The sequence below is a fragment of the Manis pentadactyla genome, chromosome 11 (genome assembly GCF_030020395.1).
Source record: "Manis pentadactyla isolate mManPen7 chromosome 11, mManPen7.hap1, whole genome shotgun sequence".
Lineage (NCBI taxonomy): Eukaryota > Metazoa > Chordata > Mammalia > Pholidota > Manidae > Manis > Manis pentadactyla.
Window position 1 is genome coordinate 35637190 of NC_080029.1, and position 26537 is coordinate 35663726.

A 26537-nucleotide genomic window follows, 5' to 3' on the forward strand; every position below is an offset into this window, starting at 1 on the left:
AGTTTGAGAACACTGCAATAACAACAATGACACACAAAAATTCTTAACAATTAGGACAGAGTGTTTTGGGCTTCCCCACTCACTTTCTAATTTACCTATCTGTTGGGAAGAGACCATTGTGAGATATGCCTCTATTTGTCAGACAGTAAGAACTGCATTTCAAATTGCTTAATACATATATGGCATGTCTTTATGAGTTAAAACATCTGAAAAATAAACTTTTCTGCTTAGTATGACAAAGATATTAGCAATACTTGTGACTACATTTAGTTTTTTATATTAGGTTTCTGGGGAATTTGTTTAGAAAACGATTTCTACTTCTAAAATGGAGTTAAAATATACCTTTCATAGTAATGATAGACTATTCATATTGTTCACACAAATAAGGAGAAATACTGATAAACATATAAAAAGATTTCAGATTTAGGTCTTCTTTCAATATAGTGTTTTACTTTTTGAAGAATTAAAATGAAAGATTGTAACTTTATCACATTAAGCTATAAGGCCAATAAAAGCTGAGTGTGAAAAATATATATAAACAATTTAGGAGACATTTCTTTTCTCTTTCAATATTAAACTCAAGTTCCAGTTTTATTTATAAAACAAGTAGATAGTTTGACCCCAAGAGCTCACAGCCATCCAAAGAAAACAATGTTCCACATTCATTTTACTCTTTCTTCTCTCCTTTCAAGGAATAGTAGCACCATGGAATAAGACATGAAATCTAAACCAGTTCTCTGCCTCTTACAACTTTAATGAGTTTGTGAGTAGGCAAAGATTCCTAAAAAAAATTTAACAAATTTATAGATGCATTAAAAAACCACTGAGCATACAGTCTATGAAATGTAAACACATGATTAGATACATTTGGTAAAAAAACATTGTTTTTTATCAGGCACAGTCAGTTAAAAGAAAGTCCATTCCCTATTGCTTAGTATCAATGCACTCCGAACCAGAAAATCTATGATATTTTTAGGGATTCATGTGTAACTATGTCTTAAGACTACTTTTAGATGCAGGCATCACTTCAATCCTTCAAAGTGAATCAAACATGACATCAAGGGCATTAAGTACAAAAATCCTTCAATGTCAGGTTTCCTTCTAGTCCCATACTTCCTATCCATATGACCCTGCTAATGCTTTGTATTAACCCTCAGTTTTCTCTCTCTATACACTCTTTGACTTCTAACTGATACACTTCCTTTTGCAAACCACTGTTAAAATTAATTAGAGCTTCCAGTTCTATTCAGTACTTTTCTCCTGTAAGTTGCTATACACACCTTTTTGGATTCTCAGTTGCTGGAGAATATTTTGACCTCAATTACATAATTTTCTTTAGTTGCATAATTTTCACAGATCTTTCAATGGAACAAAATTTTATTCTTACATAAAAGCACAAAGTAGAGTGTGGAATAATCAGTCAAAGAAGGCACAAACCTGTCACCCAACCAATAAAAAAGACATAACTTACTGAATGCTAACTAAATAGTGAGTACTTAGCACTGTGGAGAAGAGAAGATGTTGAAGTTAAGAATTCTAGTCCTCAGGAGATTATAATTTGTCAGGGAGAAAAGTCAAATTACTACACAAGAAACAATGATCTCCACTCAAGAAAGTTATCCTCCTAGCAAAATGCAAGTTCTCAATTACTTTTGACTCCCCCTTCTCCCAACATCAGATCAGTCACCAAATCCTGCAGCTTCTATTTTTCACACACTTATCCCTTTCTCTCTATCCCTGGTGCAAGTACCCAGAAGCTCATTATTACTTACTTGGATTTCTTAAAATCCTAATTTCCTGACACAAGGCTTTCCTTCACATGGCTCTCAGAAACAGCTTTCTAAAATGCACCAGTAAAACTTGTATCTAGAATAAATGAAGAATGCTTACAACTCAGTAATAAGACAAACACTCCCCCCACCCAAATTAAGCATGTGATTTGAGTACTTTACCAGGGATCAGATATGGATGGCAAATAAACATATTAAAAGATGCTCAATATCATTAGTAAGGAAATGAAAATTAAAACCACAAAGATATACAACTATACTCCTATTAGGATGGTGAGGGGAAAATGAAAGCTAACAATACCAAGTGCAGACAAGGATACAGACCCAACTGGAAATCTTAACACATTGCTGATGAGAATGCAAAAGAGTACCATCACTTTGAAAACAGCTTGGCAGTGTCTAATCAAATTAAACACATACTCAACATATGACCCATCAATCCCACTTCTAGATATTAATCCATAAGAAATGAAAACATACTTCCACAAAAACACATACATTAATGTTTATAATGGTTTACTCATGATCGCCAAGGAAAAAGGAATGAACTACCAATATACAAAACAACAGGGGTAAATCTCAAATGCATTATGCCAAGTGAAAGAAACCACACTCAAAAAACTATATAGTGTATGACTTCATTTACATAAATTTCTGGAAAAAGCAAAATTATAGGGGCAGGAAACAGATCTAGTGACTGCCAGGGAGTAGGGATTTGGGAGGTGTTGACTACAAAGGGGCATGAGGAATTTCCTAGGAAAGTAGCGATGTTCTATATCTTAATTGTGGTGATGGTTTTACAAAACTAAACTCTGGGCACTTTTCAAAACTCACATAACTATAAACTAAGATACATATGTCTTACTGTATATAAGTTATGCCATAATAAAGCTAATTAGGAAGAAAAAAGAGTGTTTCTATCAGAACAAAGTTTGAAGAAAGAAAGAAATTCCTCCTGAAGAAACAAAAGCCTGTAAGTTTTCTCCCTATACAGCTTACCCTGGAACAATGCAGGGATTAGGGCTGCCAAACTCCCATCCCCAACCACTGCACAGTTGAAAATCCATGTATAATTTTTGACTCCCCGAAAACTTAACTATTAACAGCTGGAAGCCTTACTGTTAACATATAGAGTTAACTAACATATATTTTCTATGTTACATATATTATGTACTATATTCTTAAAATAAGTTGGAGAAAAAACACTTCTTCAAATTGCCACAAATCTATGTATAAGTGGACCCATGCATTTCAAAACCATGTTGTTCAGGGGTCAACTATAATTAATGTCTTTCTGAAACAAAAAAATGGTAAGAGCAATTTATAGAAAAATCTGAATAAGAAAATGGATGGACTCAACCTCTGACTTCTCAGAGAACACAAGCTATGTCAGCCCAGAGACAACATATACACTGTATTGGGGCAAGTTTAAAAATGAAATAGGGACTTCTGTGTAATGTAAAAGTCACCAGAGGCAAATATAAAAGTCTGTTTTAATTTCGATTCTTACACTTAAGGATCTTGAAAATTATCAGTTAAGATGGCATATTCTATATACATACAAATCCTATTTGCACATTCATTACTATAAAGGTTATTTCTCTAATGTGCTTTGCTCATTATTTTTATCACTGCATTCTAATATGGCTGCCTGAAGTTAAATTACTTTAAGTTGTCAAAATTAAGTTGTATTCCAAGTTCATTATAATTTCTGCTTAAGTCAGCAAAGAAATTGATGTGGGTACTTCAGGTAATTTTCCATTTTTGTTTCTAGTGAAATATTATTATTTAACAAAAGGTAATGTCAAGAACTGTAATACATTTAAAGTGGAATTCAATTTGCAAAAATCTTTCAGGGCCCAACTTCATCCATTTGTACATATTTTTCCATTTTTACATATAGCCACAAATTATAAGCACAAATTATATGTACAAAATAATTATTTAAATAATTATTTTGATTTAGAAAAGACCTGAACATTAAATTCTCAAGTAATTAATCACTCAAACTTTAAACATTCCATTAGAAGTCAGTAGCCAAAATTCACATAGTCTACCCAACTCAAACCATCTTCAGATCTGCATTTTCCTATAAAACTTCGATAAGTGAAGCACAAGGAACACAGACCCAATTAACAAAATCCTAGTGCCTAGAATCAGCTTTAGGGAAGAGAAGCAATAAGGATAAAATTAGTCAGCATTTGGCCTAATGGTCTAAGTATGGCTTGATTACACTAGACTAAACCTTTCAAATTCAATGCCAAATGCGTGGCCTTATAATTTAATACCCCTTAAATTTGTGCTCTCTTATTTCTGTAGATTCATTAATACTAAAATGATCCCAACAAACTGACAAATTTTATTTGTAATTTCACTTAAAATAGTAGAGCAGTATTTCAAAACTGCCACTCTATTGTTGATGATGCTAATATATGTGAATCTCTTGGTTGTGGGGTAATCCTTTTCCTTTTCACAGTGGTAAGTCATATTAATACAACAATTTTTCTTTTAATGCTTACTAATAAGACAGTAATTGCCATCATAATCCTACTGGGAACAGAGACTTGTAGATATAATAGGCTAAGGACAGCTTTCCCTGTATTTATAATGATTCTCAGATATATTTTGTTCTGCAAGAATATACCAGCACCAAAATGTTTTCTTTTCTATGAAAGATAAACTACATTATTTTCAGAAATGTGTGAACAGGAGAAACAAATCTAACTAGACAGATTTTAGGTTCTTTCTAGCAACTAACTGGAAGAACTATTTACAGAAAGCTCCCTTTTATTAAAAATCTATTAAACTTTAATTAGAAATCCTAAGAAGGTGCTATTTGAAAGTTCTAAAATGTTTGAATTAGAAACGTATCTGCCAGCCTCACTATGCATTCCAATGTACTATAATGTAAAACTGCACACTCCACTTAAAATATTGATTATATATAAATGAAATTTGCAGGAAAGTATTTTAATGTAGTGTAGGCTAACTCCACTAACTTCAGAGTTTACTTAGGGCATAAAGATTTCTAGAAACACATTTTAAATAGTATTTTTCTGGTGATATATTTTAATTGATAGACTACATTTGGTAGTTATTGTCCTTTGAGGCCTCAGGTACTCTCCTGTTCTCGGATATGGTAGGTATCATTTACCATTCAGCAGGGAAATTAACAAAAGTTCCAGTTTCCCATTTTTAGATTATAATATTTACTAAAGCCCAAATGAAATGTAAAGGAAGAGTGGTACCTTTCATGATGTCCTAAATCTGTCAGAAATTCATCTGCATGTCTTTGGAGTTCAAGTCCTTCTAAATTCTTTAATTTCTTCAATTCACTTTGTAGAAAATACCAGAGCTCTTTAGCTCCATTTTCAATCCTCCTCCGTAGGATTTCATGATCCTTCCCAAGACCTATGGGCAAAGAATACAGAATATCAATATTTCCAATATTTCGATGAAAGAAAATTTTCTATTATTTATTTATGCTAATATCAATTACATTTAAGAGGAAAAACACTGTATAGTCACCTACCATTTCTAGTCTGTTTCTTATAATTCTCAATCTGTTCTTTGGCCTTCACAAGCTGCTCTTCTAAAGCACGAACCCTTCCTGAAGCCGGCCCCTGATCAATGGGGCCTTCTGGTATCCTGTAGTTTAGTGAAGAAAATGTAAACATTTAGCTTATAAATTATGCACCAAATACATGCTCACTTTGCTAAAACAGATTTATTGGTAATTCTAGAAGTCACTAAACCATATATTAGAAGTACGAAATTAAATTTTTTCTCCAAAGGTATAAGATAAATTGTAAACACTGGTATGATAATGAACAAAAACAGAAAAAAAATAATCTAGTTAAGAGATCTATATGATCTTCTGGAAACTAAGGAACCTTTAAAACTGTCTCCTAAAAACTCTCATCGTATTACATAGAATAACACCATCAGTGGCAAAGTGGTCAGTTCTTCATTAGTGTTGAGAATAACGAAAGTGAAGAGGAGAGTAACAAAAAGGCTTAAGGGAGTAAGAAAGCACATATCTGAACATGCTTCTATGCTCAAATATCTAAGAAAGTTGTTTCTAAATTAATCACAAAATATTGGGTTATGTAAATCTGTTGTCTGATCATGAACTCATTATCGTAGATTACTAAGCACTGATTTTACAGGGAAGGGAGAAACAAGAGTAGAGGATAAATTATATCAGAAAAAACCCTGAAGATTAATATTGTTTGTTTCTATCAGAAACTAAAAATAACAGTCAACGATACAAAATGTTGGAACCCAGCAGAGGAATTCCAGGATCTCTTGCTTATATTAGCAACCTGTCTTACAACTTCTTTCCAAACTGTACTTGTTTCCAACATATTTTGCTTTTATGTGACTTTTGGCAGTATTTGGTACTCCATTTTGGCTGTAAAAGATAGCTACATCTTAATTCTGGAACTATAAGTGCTACCTCATATAGCAAAAGAAACTCTAAACATATGATTAAGTTTAACAATCTTGAAATGGGGAGACAGTCTTGGATTATCTAGGTGGGCTATAACTGTAATCTCGGATGTTCTTATAAGAGGGAGGTTTAATTACAAAACAGGAAAAGGTGATGTTACTATTAGTTTTGAAGATGTAGGAAGGGATCATGAGCAACACATATAAGGAATGCTTCTTCAGAAGTTGCAAAAGTCAAGGAAACAGATTCTCCCTTCCAGCTTCCCTGGGCAATGTAGCACTGCTGAAACCTTGGCTTTGGTCCAGTGAAACTCATTTCAGACATCTGCTCTCCCAAACTATAAGACGATAACATTTTGTACTTAATGGAAATCTGCTGAAAAGATCTCAAACTTAAAATTTCTGTCATTTTAAGCCATGAAGTGTGTGGTATCTGTTACTGCAGCAACCAGAAACTAATACATATATATATTCGCATGCATATGCATATGTACTTTTGCAAAACTGCTGTGGAAATTAAATAATGGATGATTTTTCTTCCAAAATATACTTAAATGAAAAAATGTCCATAAAAGTACTTAACACAGTGCCTGGCAATAAACTATCAGGACTATTGTATCTGAGTTCACTCATCTTAGAGATGAGCTGTAATCTCAAAATGTCTGGAGTACCTATCCTTACCACCAAAATCATTTTAATGGAACTTAATTTTTTAATTATACTTAGCAGAACTGCAATTCAGATGTTAACTTAGTCCTTTGATGTAAATACTCTAATGAGATTTTTTAATACCTTTTCTAAATTTTTTTATATTATAAAAATTTTTATATTACTAAAAATTATAACAGATGAAAGCACACTATTATTGCCACTTTAGACTACATGGTTAGTAAAGAAGCTCTTGTTACAGCTATACCAGAGTAAATATGGTATTCTATAATTTGACATGAAATTGTATGCATTAACATTAAATAGGAACATGAAAAATAACCATTCTCCAATCACAAGTGTCCCAGGCTACAGAATTTGAATTAAAAAGCCTTCATTTGTATACACAGAAGGTGAATAATGATAAAACAAATAGAATTGTTAGGTGTACAATTACCCAATTTATGAGCACAAATGTGTAAACATTTATAAATGAGGCATTTCCAGGTATATATGTTTAAAAATTTGCCTCTTAATCTCTTTCTGAAACAGATAGCTAGTTCCTATGAAATAATTTAAAAACAGAATAAAACTACTACCTCTTGGAATCTACTTTGGCAGCAATATGCCACAGGACAAGAATGTCCTTTTCTAGAACACAATTTAGTGATATAAAATTTCAGAGAATAGAAAGATATGTCCAGGTTCTCCTTTTTTACCTCATTTCTTCACACATTGATGAAATAACATCAGGGACAAACAAGCATGAAAAAAATAGCATAAGATCTTTTCAGCAGATTTCCATTAAGTACTAAGTGCAATCTAATTTTTATAACACATAAACAAATTAGTGATTTTATTATATTATTACATACAAAAATCTAATCCAACTGTGGATAACCTGTAAATAAAGAAAATAGAGATGCCAATGCAAAAAAAAGTATATTTTTTCCAAAGCCCATCCATAAATGAGTCAATCTGCAAGAATAGTCTCTTTATCTGAATATTTGGGAACTGAATTTTTTTTTTAATTATACTCACTATGAAAAAATATATAGGACATCTCCTGGCCAAGTTGAAGTAACAGAGATCAGATATTCCATTATGCCTGAAACAACTGGAAATCCATAAAAATGTATGAGACATGGTTTAATAAAACTGGAATCAGGAGACTGACATTAGAAAGACAGCAAAATAGTGGTTCCTGACTTTGGTACTCCTCAGGAAAAGAGCAACTAGCAACTATCCATAAACAAGATACCTGTGTGAAGATCCCAGGACATGGTAGTGAGGCTAAAGCATACCTTTGGACCACAAAAAAACAAGAGAAACTACAGTAGAAGCATAAGAGAGGCAGTTTCACTTTGCTCCTCTCCCAGGTCAGGGCTGTGCAGCACTGAGGGTCTCCCCCAGGCCTGCAATTTCCTCAATGGGTAAAGGAGTGTACAAGGGGACTTCAAACTTCCCATCATTCCAAATGCTTCTGGGGAGTCCTACTTAAGTACTACATCAGGGGGATTACTAAGGATTCAGCTAGAGATAGAGAAGGGTGAAGGGGCTCACAACAACAAGTGTGTAATCTTGGCAGACTGTGTTTCTGCTAGTTGTGGGGCAACTAATGCCTGAGTGGAGATCCCAACCTGCAACTCCGGCCATTTGCAGAGCTGAGGCACTGGACCCAACTAGCCAGGAAGTTAGGTTGGCAGTTCTGCCTGGTTTGGGTCCCTAACTGGAATGCTGTCTAAGCAGAGGAGTCCATTCTAGAGCCTCACCTAGACAAGGAAGCCAGTCATCAGTGCCACTCAACTGCAGAACACCCTACAGGCCACCTATGCAGGGAAGCAAATTACTGGCCACACCCAACTGCAAACCTGGAAGAAGGAAGCCTGGTCCAAGATGCCAAGCAGTCATGGGCAGCACATCCTACTACCACCTGGGCAGGAAAGGAAGTCAGTAGCCTCACCCAACTGCTAAGCATAGCCTCCAACCCCACCTGACCAGGAATCCTAGCCAGGACCCCAAGGAGCCACAGAGCCTATTCTATGGCCCCATTTGGACAGGGAGCCAAGCCAGCAGCACCACCTTATTTCTTAGCATAGCCTCCAGCACTGCCTTACTAGGTTGCCCAGCTCCAGAACCTGGCCAGCTCTGGAGCCCAACCTATAGTGACACTTAGGAAGAACTCTAAGCTAACAACTTTATACAACTGCAGAGCATGAGCACTGACCAAGGAGTCCAAACAATGACCCTGGAAAGCCTTGAAGTCTAGCCTATAGTACCGCCTGTCAGTGGAGGCCAGCCTCCAGCCCCATTCATTTGCTGAGCATAGCCTGCAAACTCACCCAGGTAGAGTAGCTAGCCAGCCATCCCACCTAATCACAAACCATAGCTTATGACTCCATCTAACCAGTGAGCTGAGAAAGCAATCCTACCCAAATATGTAGCACAGCCTCCAGCACCCATGCACCCCAACTGTGGGGTATAGCTGGCAGCCCTGCCCAACAGAAAGCATGGCAAAAGACACTGCCAAACAGTGGAGCACAGCCAGTAACCTGTCCAACCAGAGGTGACTGCAAAGCCCAGCATGCAACTCTGCCTGAACACAGATCCCAGCCAGTGGTTATGCTCAAATGCAGAGCCCAGCCATCAGACACATCTGACTGCAGAACAATGACAGCAAACCCCCCACTCAAACCTCAGAGCACAGACATTGGCTCCATCCAGCTAGTGACATGAGAGCAAGCACTGCTTCTCCCAAGCCTCTACCAGCTACCTGTCCAAAGCCCAAAGCTAAGCTGACTGTTAAGTTCTTTCTTCTGCTGAAACAAACCTATAAAGGCTAGAAAAGATACTGCTTCCTTAAATGAGCAGATACAAACACAAGAATATATGGATCATTAAGAATCAGGTAAAGATGGCACCATCAAAAGAAAGTAATAAAGCTCCAATAACTAACCCTAAAGAAATGAAGATCTACTGTCTATGAATCTTTCAGAATAATCCTCCAAAAGGAATTCAGTGAATTAGAAGAAATGCAGATGGACAACTAGTAAAATTTGAAAAAAAATGCATGAATAAAATAGAAAGTTCAACAAAGAAATAGAAACCATAAACAAGCAAACAAAAAGCAGTAGTCCTATAGCTGAAAAATATGTTTAAACTGAAAAATTTAATAGAGACCTTCAACTCAGACTTGACCAAGCAGAAGAAAGATTTAGTGAACTTGAAGACAGGTCATCTGAAATGATCCAGACAGAGGAACAAAAAGAAAAAAGAATGAAAAAGAGTGAAGAAAGACTATATAAATTATAGGATTCCATAAGAGAAACAATCTGGTTATTGGAGTCCCAGAAGTAAAAGAGAAGGAAAAAGGAGAAGAAAGCTTATTTAAAGAAATAACTTCCCAAATTTGGCAAAACATTTTGACATCCATGTTCATGAAGCTTGTTTCAACCTAAAAAGATCTTCTCAAAGACACATTACAATAAAATCGTTTAAAACAAAAACAAGAGAGAATTTAAAAGCAGCAAAAGAAAGAAAAACAGCTCACATACAAGGGAACCCCCATGAGGCTATCAGTTTTCTCAGCAGAAAACTTCCAGGTCAGGAGAGAATGGGATGATGTATTCAAAGTGCTGAAAGAAAAATACTACCAACCAAGAATACTTTATGTGTCAAAGTTGTCCTTCAAAAATGAAAGATAGATATTTTCCCAGATAAATTAAAGCTCAGGGAGTTCATCACCGCTAGACCAGCCTTCAAGGACTGTAGGGACTTCAATGATGAAAGACTTTCAAGCGCAAATGAAAAAATGCTAATTAGTAAATGAAAGCATATGAAAATATAAATATTTACAGTGGTAAAGAAAGTATATAGTCAAATTCAGAATACTACAATACTGTAATATGGTGGGGTTTTTTTTATCATTTCATCCTGGTATAAAGGTTAACATGTTAAAAATAACTTTAGAATTATTTGTTAATCCCCACACAATTTAAAAAGATGTAAACTGTAACATCAAAAACTAAAATAGAGGGAGGGGGTAAAAGGGTAGAGTTTTCTAATATTCTCAAAGTTAAGTTGTAATCAGCTTAAAATAGGTGATTATATCTATATATAAGGTGCTTAACGTAACCTTCATGTTAACTACAAAACAAAAACCAACAGTAGGTACATAAGAGATAGAGAGAAGAGATCAAAGAATACCACCAAGGAGAATGAAAAGTCACAAAGGAAAACAGCAAGAGAGTAAGAAAGGAAAAAAGAATTTAAAACAGCCAGAAAATAATTATTATAATGGTATTAGTTAGTTCTTACCTATCAATAATTACTTTAAATTTAAATGGATTAAATTCTCCAATCAAAAGGCAATAGAGTGACTGAATAGATTAAAAAGCAAGATCCAACTATAAGCTGCTTACTTATAAGAGACTTACATCAGCTTTAAAGATAAACACAGGCTGGAAGGAATGGAAAAAGATATTCCATGAAAATGTTAACCAAAAGAGAGCAGGAGTACCTATACTCACATTGGACAAAACAGACTTTACGTCAAAAACTGTAATATGACAAAGAAGTTCATTACAGAATGATAAAGGAGTCAATCCTTGAAGCTCATATGACAATTGCAAATATATACATACCCAATATCAGTGTACCTAAATATATTAAGCAAATACTACCAGATCTGAAGGGAGAAGTAGACAATACAATTGTAGAAGTTTTCACTAGTATTATGGGACTCCAATTTCAAAAATGGATTGATCACAGAAACAGAAAATCAATAAGCAAACACTGAACTTGAACTACACTTTAGACAAAATGGACCTCATAGGCAGATACAGAATAGTCCATCCAACAGCAACAAAACACACATTCTTCTCAAGAACTTCTGCTACATTCTCCTGACCGCTCATATGTTAGGTCACAAAAAAATGTCTTAGCAAATGTAGAAGGCTGAAATTATACCAAGTGTCTTTTCTGACGAAGTGGTATGAACTACAAATTAATAACAGGAGAAAAAACTGCAAAATCACAAACATATGAAAATTAAACATGTTCCTGAATAAAAAATGGATCAAAGAAAAAATCAAGAGAAATTAAAGAAAATCTTGAAACAAGTGAACATGGAAAAACAACATGCCAGAACATATGGAGTGCAGAAAAGCAGATTTAAGAGGACAGCTGACAGTGATTAATAAAAGAGATCTCAAATAAACAACCTAAATTGGTATCTCGAAGAAACAGAAAAAGAACAAACTAATGCCAGGTTCACAGAAGGAAGGAAATAGCAAGGATCAGAGCAGAATAAATGAAACTGAGAAGAGGAAAACAATAGAAAAGATCAATGAAACTAAGAGTTTGTTTTTCAAAATATTAACAAAATTAATAAACTTAGCTAGACTTACCAAGAAAAGAGGACTCAAAAAAATAAAATTAGAAGGAATGATAAGATTACAACTGATACCACAGAAATTTAAAGGATCATAAGAGACTACTATGAACAAATATATGCCATCAAATTGAACACCTGAGGAGAAATGGATCAATACCTAATAGGCAATCTACCAAGACTAAATCATGAAAAAATAGAAAGTTTGAATAGATTTAAATGAGTAAGGAGACTGAGTCAATAAAAACCTCCCAACAAAGAAATATCCTACCAGATAGCTTCACAGGTGAATTCTACAACACATTTAAAGATAAACTAATGCTAATCTCTCTCAAACTCTTCCAAAAAATTGATGAGGGGACTCTCCAAAACTCATTTTATGTGGCCAGAGTTATGTGGCCTGCTACCAAAGCCAGATATAGACATTACAAGAAAAGAAAAATACAAGCTGATATCCCTGATGAATATAAATGAAAAAATTCTCAACAAAATACTATCAAACCAAATTAAACAGCACATTAAAAGGGTCATACATCATGACAGAGTAGAATTCATCCCTGAGATGCAAGGATAGCTCAACATATTCAAATAATTAAATGTAATACACCACACTGATAGAATAAGACATATCATAGATTATATCTCAAAACATTCTGGTAAAGCATTTGATGAAATTCGTCGATAAAATATTTCCCAACTTATTCTATGAAGTCAGTATTATTCTGATAGCAAAAGCAGGGAAAGATGTCATAAGAAAAGAAAATTGCAGACTAATATCCTCATGAATACAGATAAAAACTCAAAAAATTTTAGCAAATCAAATCCAACATTTGACAAAATTTTTTATTCAAATATCAAATTGCCCTTCTAATACCCATACATATCCCCTCTTTAAGGAATTCAGTGCATCTGTCCAAAAATATGAAAAGCAGTAGCTTTGCAGTTAGAGTATGAAAAAACAGTGAATTTGTAGCCTAAGTCTAATGATTATAAAGCTTTCAGAGTAATTAACTATTCTCATTAGAAATAAATTTTTCATGAAATTTAATAGTTCATTTAAAAGGCTACCTTTTTTATTGTATTTGCTTTTATATATATATTATTAAGATATCATTGATATACACTCTTCTGAAGGTTTCACAAGAAAAACAATGTGGTTACTACATTCATCCATATATCGAGTCTCCCCCACCGTGCCCCATTGCAGTCACTGTCCATCAGTGTAGTAAGATCCCACAGAGTCACTACTTGTCTTCTCTGTGCTATACTGTCTTCCCCATGGTCCTCCCCCAACACCATGTGTACTAATCATAATATCCTTCAATCCCCTTCTCCCTCCCTCCCCACCTGCCTTGCCCCACCCTTCCCCCTTGGTAACTAGTCCCTTCTTGGACTCTAAATCTGCTGCTATTTTGTTCCTTCAGTTTTGCTTCATTGTTAGACTCCACAAATGAGGGAAATCATTTGGTGTTTGTCTTATTTCATTGAGCATAATACCCTCTAGTTCCATCCATGTTGTTACAAATGGTAGGATATTTTTCTTTCTTATGGCTGAATAATATTCCATTGTGTATATGTACCACTTCTTCTTTATCCATTCATCTACTGAAGGACACTTAGATTGCTTCCATATCTTGGCTATTGTAAATAGTGCTATGACAAACATAGGGGTGCATATGTCTTTTTGAATTTGAGATCTTGCTTTCTTTGGGTAAATTCCTGGGAGTGGTATTTCTAGGTCAAATGGTATTTCTATTTTTAGTTTTTTGAGGAACCTCGCCAGCATTTGTTGTTCCTAGTCTTTTCAATGTTGGCCATCCTAAGTGGTCTGAGGTGATATCTCATTGTGATTTTAATTTACATTTCCCTGATAATTAGCAAAGAGGAGCATCTTTTCATGTGCCTGTTGGCCAGCTGAATTTCTTCTTTGGAGAATTGTCTGTTCATATCCTCTGCCCATTTTTTAATTGGGTTATTTGCTTTTTGGGTGTTGAGGTGTGTGAGTTCTTTATATATTCTGGATGTTAACCCCTTGTCAGATACATCATTTACAAATATATTCTCCCATATTGTAGGATGCCTTTTTGTTCTGCTGATGGTGTCCTTTGCAAAAGGCTACCTTTCTTAAACACTTTCAACCCCTATGTGACAAATGTTAGAACAATAAAGATCTTAATTAAGAAAAAGAATCTAAGCACAAATAAACAATATTAGTAATGAAAAGGGAATTATAAACACAAATAAAGAATTTTAAAACTCATCAAAAAATACTATGAATATCTTCAAGCACTTATTAAAAACATGGAAAAAATAAATAATTTCTACAGGAAATTAAATTACCATAACAGATTAAAGAAGAAACAGAAACTGAACTAGTATTCAAAAATCTATTGAATTAAAAAAAATTTTAGGTCTAGGTATTTTTATATATGAATTTCACAAATCTTCTTAAAACAGTTCTCTGGATCAGTTTTTTCCAAGGAGGAAGTACCAAAATTCATTCCTGAGATTGGTATAAGATTGACACAGAAGTAGCATAAAGGTCAAGGAAAGGAAAATTAAAGGCCAATTCAATTAAAAACTTATTTTCAAAATCCTTAATGACATAATCATAAATATAGCAATGCATTAAAAAATACATCTTAAACATCTAGACTTTATACCAAGAATATAAATGGTTTATGATTAGAAAAGCTATTAGTGCAAATTCATTTCATTAACAAATTAAAGGAAGTAAATAACATCACAATCAAAACAAACAGGAAAAATACGATTTGACAAAATTTTAAATTTTAATCATTTTAAACATTTAAAAATTCTACAATAAGGAATGAAAAGTAAACTCTAACTTGATAGAGTATCAAAAATTCATGGTATCACATTTGATAGATCAAATAATCAGTATTCTTTTTAAAGTTAAGAACAACAGAAGGAATGTCTGCTATCACTACTATTCACCACTGTGCTGGAAGTCTTAGGCAATGTAATACGAAAGAAGACATAATTACAAGTATAGGAAAGGTAAGAAACAATTGTTATTCATAGATGATATGATCTTTAATGTACAAAAACAAGATAATGTACAAACTAATTGCACTAAAGAGAGTTTAAGGAAATTGCTAATTTCCTATATATTAAAGTATTAAAATTAGTTTAATGTTCCCAAGCAATAATCACAAATTACAAATGTGTATTTCTTAAAAATCACACTTAAAATAGCAACAACAAAATAATAAAGTTCTAAGGAATTAATCTAACAAAAGAGCAACAGGATTTGTATGGGAAAAAACATTCTACATTTTCCTAAGAAGTAATTATTTTCAAATTGATCTATAAATTAGATAAAATTTTTATACAAATTACAAAATAAATTTTTTTAATTGAATTTGACAAGGTGATCCCTAAAATTCATATGAAAGACTAAAATCCTTAAATAGACTAGGTAACTTTGTAAAATAATAAGTAGGAGAGAGGATTTGCCCTGATACTAAAACCTAACTTTAGATTAATGAAAGCAATGTGGTATTGTCAGAAGGTCAGAAAAATAGACTAATGGAACAGAAAAAAAGCACCTAAAAGTATATCACAGCATATATGACAAAGTTATCCTCTAAATTGCTAAGAAAAAAAAAAATAATTCAATAAATAATCAATGAGACATCTGGCTTCCAACTTGGAAAATGAGAAAATTTAATAGTCTGATAATCAAATTATAGAAGAAATTTTACATTCTTCACAACCTTGGGAAAAAGAAGAATTTCTTAAATAAGATTGTAAAAGTCCAAGTCATAAAAAGAAAGATGGATAAATCTAACTTCCTTGAATAGGAATAGGAAATTCTATGCAATAAAGTTCATAGACAAGTCAAAGGACAGACACATGGAGATAGAATAATGGAAAATATCCTAGATTATTACCTAGATTATATAAAGAACTTCTTCAAATCATTAAGAAAAAGACAGTCTAATAGAAACATATGCAAAATATATGAACTAGCAATTCAAAGAGGACTTTGTTGATTAGTAATCCTGAGAAGTGATCAACTTTATTAGTAACCAGAATATTCAAATTAAAACAAATACCATTTCTCACCTATCAGACTGACAATTAGAGTGTGATATTGATATTAAGGATATAGAGAAACTGGAACTCTTACATACTGTTTCAGTTGGCTAGGGCTGCCATAAAAAAATACTGTTATCTGGGTATTTAAACAGAAATTTATTTTCCCACAAATGGAGGATAAAAGTCCAGAATCAAGGCATTTGGCAGGTTTGATTTCTTCTGAAGCCTCTTTGGCTTGCATATGGCCACCTTCTGTGTGCTCACAAGTTCTTTCCTCCCTGTGAGTAACTCCCTGCTGTGTCTTTTGTGTCCAAATTTCCTCTTCTCATAAGGAGAATTTGGATATAAATCAGATTGGATTACGGCCTGCCTAATGGCCTCATTTTAACTTAAGCACCTCTTTAAAAACCCTTCTCTAAATACAATCACATTCTGAGCTACTGGGGTTAGTGCTTCAATATATGAATTTGGGGTGGCAGAGTACCTACAATTCAGACTATAATATATACTAAAGGTAGATACTTCAGTCCATAACACATACTAAAGATAGAGATGTAAAACTTGAACAATCCATTTACAAAATACAGTGAAATTGCTCCAAAGTTCAAGATGTACCAAAATTCAGCCTGTGTGCCCTTTCAGGTCACTATAGAGAAGACTTAGCACCCACACACAAGGCAACACCAGATATTTGTCAATAGAGAATGGCTATGTCTACAAGTATCACTCATGTATAATCACCTTGTATAAGTATCACAATGTTGAGTGAAAAAAGTCACAGAAGAATATATATATGTAGTATGACACATAAATTTAAATAACACAAAACAATATGCTTTATGTATACATATTTACATAATATAAGAATATAACTGTGGACAGGAGGTATATACAAGCCTCAGAATACTGATTATCTTTGGGAAGGGAGGAAGAAAAATAGGATTAAGGAAGGGAGTAATATGTACTTTTTCAGGCAATTTGAAGCAAATATGGAAAAATATCAACATTGTTCAGTATGAGTGATAGGGACATGAGATTATATTTTTTTCTGAGCTTCATACACGTATTAGAAGTACTCTCTAATTAATTATAGAGAACATCACTTAATAAAACTAGATGCAAAATGGGTAGATGCTCATCATTAATGCTATGGTAGCTCTCAACTTCTAGCATCATAAAATACTACATATGAGAATATTGCTATAAAAATTTGAGGTGGAATGTCTTTTATTTAGAAGAGATTAACCAACATAGTTGACCATCATCTACCTAAACTTGTAATCATCTATATATATGACTATGGCTGCTAAGATCATCTTACCCAATAAAAATAATTAAAAAAAGAGAAGAAAATCTATAAAAAGAATCTACAGTAGTGGCATATTGTCAATAAACTACTAATATAAATTAAGGCCATTTATAAATATAAACTAAACTAGCTGAAAATTGGAATTATACTAAAAAACTCACAGATATTGTTTTTCTGTTAGAATTTCTTGGGACTAAAATATTCCCAGCAAAAGCACAAAAAATAATTATATTTATTCAAATGTCAAGCTTTTCCAAGAGTGTGTTGAATTAGATGGAAAAGCCAGACCAGACCCTCCATCTATCGAAAGAAAATATAATTTTATTCAAATGATCTGCTCCTTATGGCTGTATTTATCCATTTTACCTAATGTGTAAAAATTCAAAATGGAACCAAAGATGGAACAGACTTTGGTCTAGCAACATCAGTTTTAACAGAATAATTATAAAGGATAATCTGTTTCCAAATTCAGCTCAAAGATATTATGATATCAACATTAAATAGATCTCAGGTTCATTTCTTCAAGGAAATCTGTGACTATGTTTATTTTTGACAAGTGAAATAGAAGTGTAAATTAGACCATTCTTTTATCATCCAATGGCCAAAAGCAGAAGACTACACTGATCACAGTCCCTGCTCACTTCAAATGTGACAACAGTACCTGTTAACAGAAGTCACTTTGGACAAGACAACACAAATTAGCATAACTAGTGATTTTTTTTTAATAATTGAAGGTTTTACCTCCAGGTTTTTTTTAGACAAAAGTGTAACTGCTTATTTATTTACTTGTTCAGTGTTCTGCTCATTTTTTAAAAATCTTATTTACTTAGTGTTTCAGTGAAAATATAATCCATAGAGGTTTGCTTCTTGTTCGAGGTATGAGATTACATTCAATGAATAACAAGTCTAGTCTCCACAGACTCTCAGGATTGCCCCACAGTAGAGGCAATCACTGTTGACAGTGTCTTAGGCATTGTTCTATAAATGTTCTATAAATATATATTAACAGCTACAAATACTCATTTTATCACAACACCATAACCTATTTAATCCATCCCCTATTGATGCTTTAGATTGTTACTATTATCCATTGGTTAATGTAAGTGCTTTTTAGGAGCTCTTCTTTGCTACACTGCAATCTGTGATGGCACTATTTTATATCCAGTACCTAACACACAGTATTTGCTCCATAAAATTTTTTGAATGAACTAACAAAAAATCATTGACTATTTATCAGAGCCAAGAGATAAAAGAAGAATGAGGTGGTAAAGGTAGGGAAAAGTAACAAAGCTCTATCATGTTGCCAGCTAAAGATTAGTGAGAAGTGAAAATAAAGCATTCATAAAATTGAAATATGGGTACATCCAATTACTTTCTCAAAAATCCAATTGACACACTTTTTTTTTTACAAACTCATGCTTTGAAAACTCAAAAATACTTTAACAAACTCATCCATGTCATAAGAAATGAATACTTTCAAAGAAAGAAAATGTCCAAGATATAGATTGTTGTAGGAAATTTAGACATATTATTCTAGTTTTTCTTGATTAAATAATATCTGATACTGGCCTTCTCAAGTTATTCTACTTTTAACATCTATTGGTTTTTGGATGAAATGTCTACATTCCAACAATATTTATCTATAGTTAAGAGCTAATTTTTTTCATGTACTCAAAAGGCAGGAATCTTTGATGAGAGTATTACCTGAGCATTGGATTTATAGCAGATTACCTAGTTTTTGTCAGGGTTTATGTACCAAATAGACCTGATAACACAAACTATAACTGGAAATCTTACAAATTAAGAAAGCAGGAAATGGCTTTATTGAGAAATAGACTTGGGCTTGGGTTGTATGCCAATTCACACTACTGCAAATCTTTTAGATGCAAGGTTCAAAGGAAGGACAAAATAACACTACAATTATTAGTCTTCTATGTGAAGCAGAACCCTTAGGACAAATGTTGGAAAGAGCCTTGGGAACCTTACAATCAGAGTATCTCAGGATGCCTGACTCAGGAATGTATCCTCAAATTCTTATAAGCATAAGCATTCTGCAACAACGTGATAAAGCCTTTAAGACAGGCCCAAACTCAGGTAGCTTGCTTATAGCCCCATGCCAGCCATTCCCTAGGATGAGTAAGAATTTAGAACATTTCTGAAACTACTCATACCAAAAAAATACATATTAAAATAAGTAAAATTATTTTTTAGAAAATAAATTTCCAAAAGATACTTTTGTCTCTTTTCAGGTATACCTTCGATTTTTTTTTTTTAATGGGCACCACTGGGGTATTTCTCAGTGAATTTTCTTCTTTTTTTAAATTAAGGTATCACTGATATACAATCTTATGAAGATTTCACATGAGAAACATTGTGGTTACTACATTCACCCATATTATCAAGTCCCCCACACACACCCCATTGCAGTCACTGTCCATCAGCGTAGTAAGATGCTATGGTCACAAATTGTCTTCTCTGTGCTATACTGCCTTCCCCGTGCACCCCCTACACTATATGTGCTAATCATAATGCCCATTAATCCCCTTCTCCCTCCCCACCCACTCTCCCCACCCCCTTTCCCTTGGCACACCTTTGGTTTTTAAGAAATAATTTAAGATAAAGCAGAGTTGAACAGTGTTAAAAGCGTGCATGGAAGAAAGAAAACACAAGTAATCTTCAGTGGGTTTAGGTTGTTTTCTTTTTTCCTCTCTTCAATTTCATTTCAGAAAAATGATTATCTCATTTATATGCCTGATTACTAGAGTATAACAGAAGAAAACTGAATTAAATCCCTGGGTTTAAAATTCAACACTAATATTAACTGGAAAATGAACTCAAGTAGCCCCCAAAACCTTGTAACCATTAACAGATGACAGTTTCTTTTTGTTCTTCCTATTTTCTAGGGTCAGAGATAACACAGAAAGCTGATTTTACAGAACTCAAGACATCTTGTCCCAGGGCAGACGAGGAAGAACCAATAAAAACAAAAAGAAATTTAAAATCAGTCCAAGAATGTCTGCTTGGACCCTTGAAAGTAGGACCCTTGAAAGGACCCTTGAAAAACACAGCCTCTCCCCCACAACTTCCCCTTTAAAAACTGTAACTTCTTGTGCTTCAGGACAGTGGTCCTTTAAGGCATGAGACTGCTACTTCCTTTTTTGCTGGCAAATTAATAAACTATTCCTTTCCCTTTTTTAAAACCCTGTCATTGTGTTCTGTGGTTTGACCTCGGTGATAAGAACTGGTTTTCAGTAACAAGAGTAGACAACATTATTTTGAAAACATTTTTTTTTTCTGTTCACTAGTGCTAATTACTGATTCTGTTCTTGCTTATTTCTCATTTATAAGGTGGGAAACTAGGCTTAGGCAAAAATTAAGTTTCAACATTTTAAAAACCATTAAAATATTTGTAAATTTTTACTTAACTTCTGAATAAAATATATCTTCTAACTATATTTCAGTCTTTGGAACAGGTGTTTGATAATAGAAACATAACATTATCTTCATCCACAATTCAATGATTAACTAAGTTAAATTAGAAAATGAGGATTAAGACCTCTACCAACAAAATCACTCAAAGCAAAATTAGTCTAGATTTAAATAAGATGCATACATATACTCTTTCTCTAAAAAAAGCAAGGAAATGAAATATATATATATATATGTATACATAATACAGATACATCCAAAAGTAGAAACATATGTGCTTCTATTTATAATATAACTCTTTTAAATTAAACAAATTGACAGACTACTAGGACCATAATGTTTTTAATGTAAGGGTAGGGCACATTAGTCCATCTAAATGCTTATCACCAAACTGCTGGTTTACAAAGGGCTCAATTTCTGAAAAACCAGTTTTTAAAAAAAGATTTATTTCATACTCATTTGTTCTAATATCAACAATGAAAATGATAATACAGTAATAACAGCTATTATCATATATTGGACTCCCATTATCTTCAAGGCAGTCTGTTTAACATTTAAGATAATTATTTCATTTACAACAGCCTACAATAATCATGAAGAAAGAGATATCCTTATAGATACAGAAATGTAGGTTCAGAGAGGTTAAGCAACTTTATTCAAGGTTCCAAAGCTAAATAAGTGGTAGACCCAGAACTGGAAATCAGGCTTTTATTATTCTTCCTCTCTGGTAAGACTGAACTAAAACACTTTAAAAACAGATTCACCATGAGATGAATTATAAATACATGACCCAGTATTACCCTGATTTAGCTCTCTACATTGGTCAGTGATGCTAGAACCAATTATCTTCAGATGTTTTAAGATAGGTGTGGAGTTTCTAAGCCTTCAAAGAAAATTTTCATCATACTACCATGCCCTTTATCCCAAGCCAAGCCACTCTGGGGTATACATCATTCTAATTAGTGTGGATAAATCAGATGGGTTCATCACCATCACTGTAAGGATCATAACCAGTGGATTTTTAACTGCTGGATCACTGCATTATCTAGGGCAGCAGTCCGATGGTTAAAATCCCATTTTTAGAGGAAAACAGACCTTCATCAGGGTCCTAGTTAAATTAGAGAATGACTCTAAACAAGTTATGAGTGACTCTAAACAAGTTATTTAACCTAGGCCCCTGTATCCTTATTTGTGCTATGAAAATAACAACAGCACCACAAAGACTCATTTTGACGGCTTAATAAATGTCACCTACTAATATTGTTACTGTGTTGTATTGTGGAATAGCACATAATACTGTGGAGTGTATCAAAGTAAGTCTTTACACAAGGGCTATACTTAAAAAACTCAATATACTAGAATTTATTAAGTCCTATGAGATAAAATAATCACAAATTTTAAGCTATGATTCTTTAAAATAAGAATATCTTATATCATCAAAGAATGTTGTAGTTTCTTATCTGCTTTCTTATTATGCTATCTTGGAGATGTTATTAAAAACTATCACAAGAATAAATATTTAAGATTTAGTAACTTCCCTAACTATTCATATTCAGCACATCCATATCACAGTCTCCTAGGAAAATGGAAAGGAGAATGAAGGCTTTTAAAAACTTCAGTAACAGTAAAATAACTTGTCATATAAGAATGGAAAACAAGAGGGGCGGAAGATGGCAGCGTGAGTAGAGCAGCGGAAATCTCCTCCCAAAACAACATATATCTATGAAAATATAACAAAGACAACCCTTCCTAGAATAAAGGCCAGAGGACACAGGACAATATCCAGACCACATCCGCACCTGAGAGAACCCAGCGCCTCACGAATGGGGTAAGATACAAGCCCCCGCCCGCGGGAGCCGAGCACCCCTCCCCCCAGCTCCCGGCGGGAGAAGAGCAGGCAGAGCGGGAGGGAGACAGAGCACAGGGCTGCCGAACACCCAGCCCCAGCCATCCGGGCCAGAGTGCAGGGCGCTCGATACTAGGAAAACAGGGCAGCAAGAACAGTGAGCGGGCACTGGAGGCTGGGCGCCAGAGGACATAAGAAAAACACGCGACCATTTTTTTTTTTTGCTTTTTTGCTGTTTTGTTCTGGCGAGCGCTTTTTGGAAGTCTTAAAGGGATAGGGAAGCCAATACTAGGGAAACAGGGCAGAAACACCAGAGAGCAGAGGCCTGAGGCTGGCACTGGAGAATAAAGGAAAATGAACGACCACCTTTTTTTTTTTTTTTAATTAAAAACTTTTTTTTTTTTTTTTTTTAATTTAAAAATTTTTTTCTTTTTTTTTTTGGTGGTCGTTATTTTGTTTTGGCGGGTGCTTTTTGGAAGTCTTAAAGGGGCAGGGCGGGTCATTTAATCCAGGGGTAGGGAATCCGGGAACTCTGGGCACCCTAACCCCTGGGCTGCAGGGAGCAGGGAGGCCCCATACGGAGATAAATAGCCTCCCAGCAGCTCCTGCTCCAACGAAACTCCACCATTTTGGAGTAGCTGTCCGAGCCAGGCCACGCCCACAGCAACAGCGGATATTAACTCCATAGCAGCCGGGCAGGAAGCAGAAACCCTGTCTGCGCGCAGCTGCGCAGCACAAGCCACTAGAGGTCGCTGTTCTCCCAGGAGAGGAGGGCCACAAACCAACAAGAAAGGAAGTCCTTCCAGCCGTCACTCATCCCAGTTCTGCAGACTATTCCTATCACCATGAAAAGGCAAAGCTACAGGCAGACAAAGATCACAGAGACAACACCAGAGAAGGAGACAGACCTAACCAGTCTTCCTGAAAAAGAATTCAAAATAAGAATCATAAACATGCTGACAGAGATGCAGAGAAATACGCAAGAGAAATGGGATGAAGTCCGGAAGGAGATCACAGATGCCAGAAAGGAGATCGCAGAAATGAAACAAACTCTGGAAGGGTTTATAAGCAGAATGGATAGAATGCAAGAGGCCATTGATGGAATTGAAATCAGAGAACAGGAACGCATAGAAGCTGACATAGAGAGAGACAAAAGGATCTCCAGGAATGAAACAATATTAAGAGAACTGTGTGACCAATCCAAAAGGAACAATATCCGTATTATAGGGGTCCCAGAAGAAGAAGAGAGAGGAAAAGAGATGGAAAGTATCTTAGAAGAAATAATTGCTGAAAACTTCCCCACACTGGGGGAGGAAGTAATCGAACAGACCACGGAAATACACAGAACCCCCAACAGAAAGGATCCAAGAAGGACAACACCAAGACACATAATAATTAAAATGGCAAAGATCAAGGACAAGGAAAGAGTGTTAAAGGCAGCTAGAGAGAAAAAGGTCACCTATAAAGGGAAACCCATCAGGCTAACGTCAGATTTCTCAACAGAAACCCTACAGGCCAGAAGAGAATGGCATGATATATTTAATACAATGAAACAGAAGGGCCTTGAACCAAGGATACTGTATCCAGCACGACTATCATTCAAATATGATGGTGGGATTAAACAATTCCCACACAAACAAAAGCTGAGGGAATTTGCTTTCCACAAACCACCTCTACAGAACATCTTACAGGGACTGCTCTAGATGGGAGCACTCCTAGAAAGAGCACAGCACAAAACACCCAACATATGAAGAATCGAGGAGGAGGAACAGAAGGGAGAGAAGAAAAGAATCTTCAGACAGTGTATATAACAGCTCAATAAGCGAGCTAAGTTAGGCAGTAAGATACTAAAGAGGCTAACCTTGAACATTTGGTAACCACGAATTTAAAGCCTGCAATGGCAATAAGTACATATCTTTCAATAGTCACCCTAAATGTTAATGGGTTGAATGCACCAATCAAAAGACACAGAGTAACAGAATGGATAAAAAAGCAAGACCCATCTATATGCTGCTTACAAGAAACTCACCTCAAACCCAAAGACATGTACAGACTAAAAGTCAAGGGATGGAAAAACATATTTCAAGCAAAAAACAGTGAGAAGAAAGCAGGGGTTGCAGTACTGATATCAGACAAAATAGACTTCAAAACAAAGAAAGTAACAAGAGATAAAGAAGGACACTACATAATGATAAAGGGCTCAGTCAAACAAGAGGATATAACCATTCTAAATATATATGCACCCAACACAGGAGCACCAGCATATGTGAAACAAATACTAACAGAACTAAAGGGGGATATAGACTGCAATGCATTCATTCTAGGAGACTTCAACACACCAATCACCCCAAAGGATAGATCCACTGGGCAGAAAATAAGTAAGGACACGGAAGCACTGAACAACACAGTAGAGCAGATGGACCTAATAGACATCTATAGAACTCTACATCCAAAAGCAGCGGGATATACATTCTTCTCAAGTGCACATGGAACATTCTCCAGAATAGACCACATACTAGGCCACAAAAAGAGCCTCAGAAAATTCCAAAAGATTGAAATCCTACCAACCAACTTTTCAGACCACAAAGGCATAAAACTAGAAATAAACTGTACAAAGAGAGCAAAAAGGCTCACAAACACATGGAGGCTTAACAACACGCTCCTAAATAATCAATGGATCAATGACCAAATCAAAATGGAGATCCAGCAATATATGGAAACAAATGACAACAACAACACTAAGCCCCAACTTCTGTGGGATGCAGCAAAAGCAGTCTTAAGAGGAAAGTATATAGCAATGCAAGCATATTTAAAAAAGGAAGAGCAAACCCAAATGAATGGTCTAATGTCACAATTATCGAAATTGGAAAAAGAAGAACAGATGAGGCCTAAGGTCAACAGAAGGAGGGACATAATAAAGATCAGAGAAGAAATAAATAAAATCGAGAAGAATAAAACAATAGCAAAAATCAATGAAACCAAGAGCTGGTTCTTCGAGAAAATAAGCAAAATAGATAAGCCTCTAGCCAGACTTATTAAGAAGAAAAGAGAGTCAACACAAATCAACAGTATCAGAAACGAGAAAGGAAAAATCACGACGGACCCCAAGGAAATTCAAAGAATTATTGGAGAATACTATGAAAACCTATATGCTAACAAGCTGGGAAACCTAGGAGAAATGGACAACTTCCTAGAAAAATACCACTTTCAAAGATTGACCCAGGAAGAAACAGAAAATCTAAACAGACCAATTACCAGCAACGAAATTGAAGCGGTAATCAAAAAACTACCAAAGAACAAAACCCCCGGGCCAGATGGATTTACCTCGGAATTTTATCAGACATACAGGGAAGACATAATACCCATTCTCCTTAAAGTTTTCCAAAAAATAGAGGAGGAGGGGATACTCCCAAACTCATTCTATGAAGCTAACATCACCCTAATACCAAAACCAGGCAAAGACCCCACCAAAAAAGAAAACTACAGCCCAATATCCCTGATGAACGTAGATGCAAAAATACTCAATAAAATTTTAGCAAACCGAATTCAAAAATACATCAAAAGGATCATACACCATGACCAAGTGGGATTCATCCCAGGGATGCA

At 34.7% G+C, this 26537-nt stretch overlaps 1 protein-coding gene across 5 annotated transcripts in view; it reads right to left on the minus strand.

Moving 5' to 3' along the window:
• FUT8 (fucosyltransferase 8) overlaps positions 1-26537 on the minus strand; it is a 415176-nt gene that overhangs the window by 118731 nt on the left and 269908 nt on the right. For 4 of the 5 annotated variants that reach the window (XM_036906028.2, XM_036906025.2, XM_057488376.1 and 1 more), the window contains 2 exons: positions 5323-5438; positions 5039-5201 (listed from right to left, as the gene is read on the minus strand). In XM_036906028.2, the coding sequence (XP_036761923.1) occupies positions 5039-5201; positions 5323-5438 (279 nt within the window). Of the gene's footprint in view, positions 1-1772; positions 1861-5038; positions 5202-5322; positions 5439-26537 lie in introns of those variants that run through there. The other variant, XM_036906032.2, reaches the window with a different exon arrangement.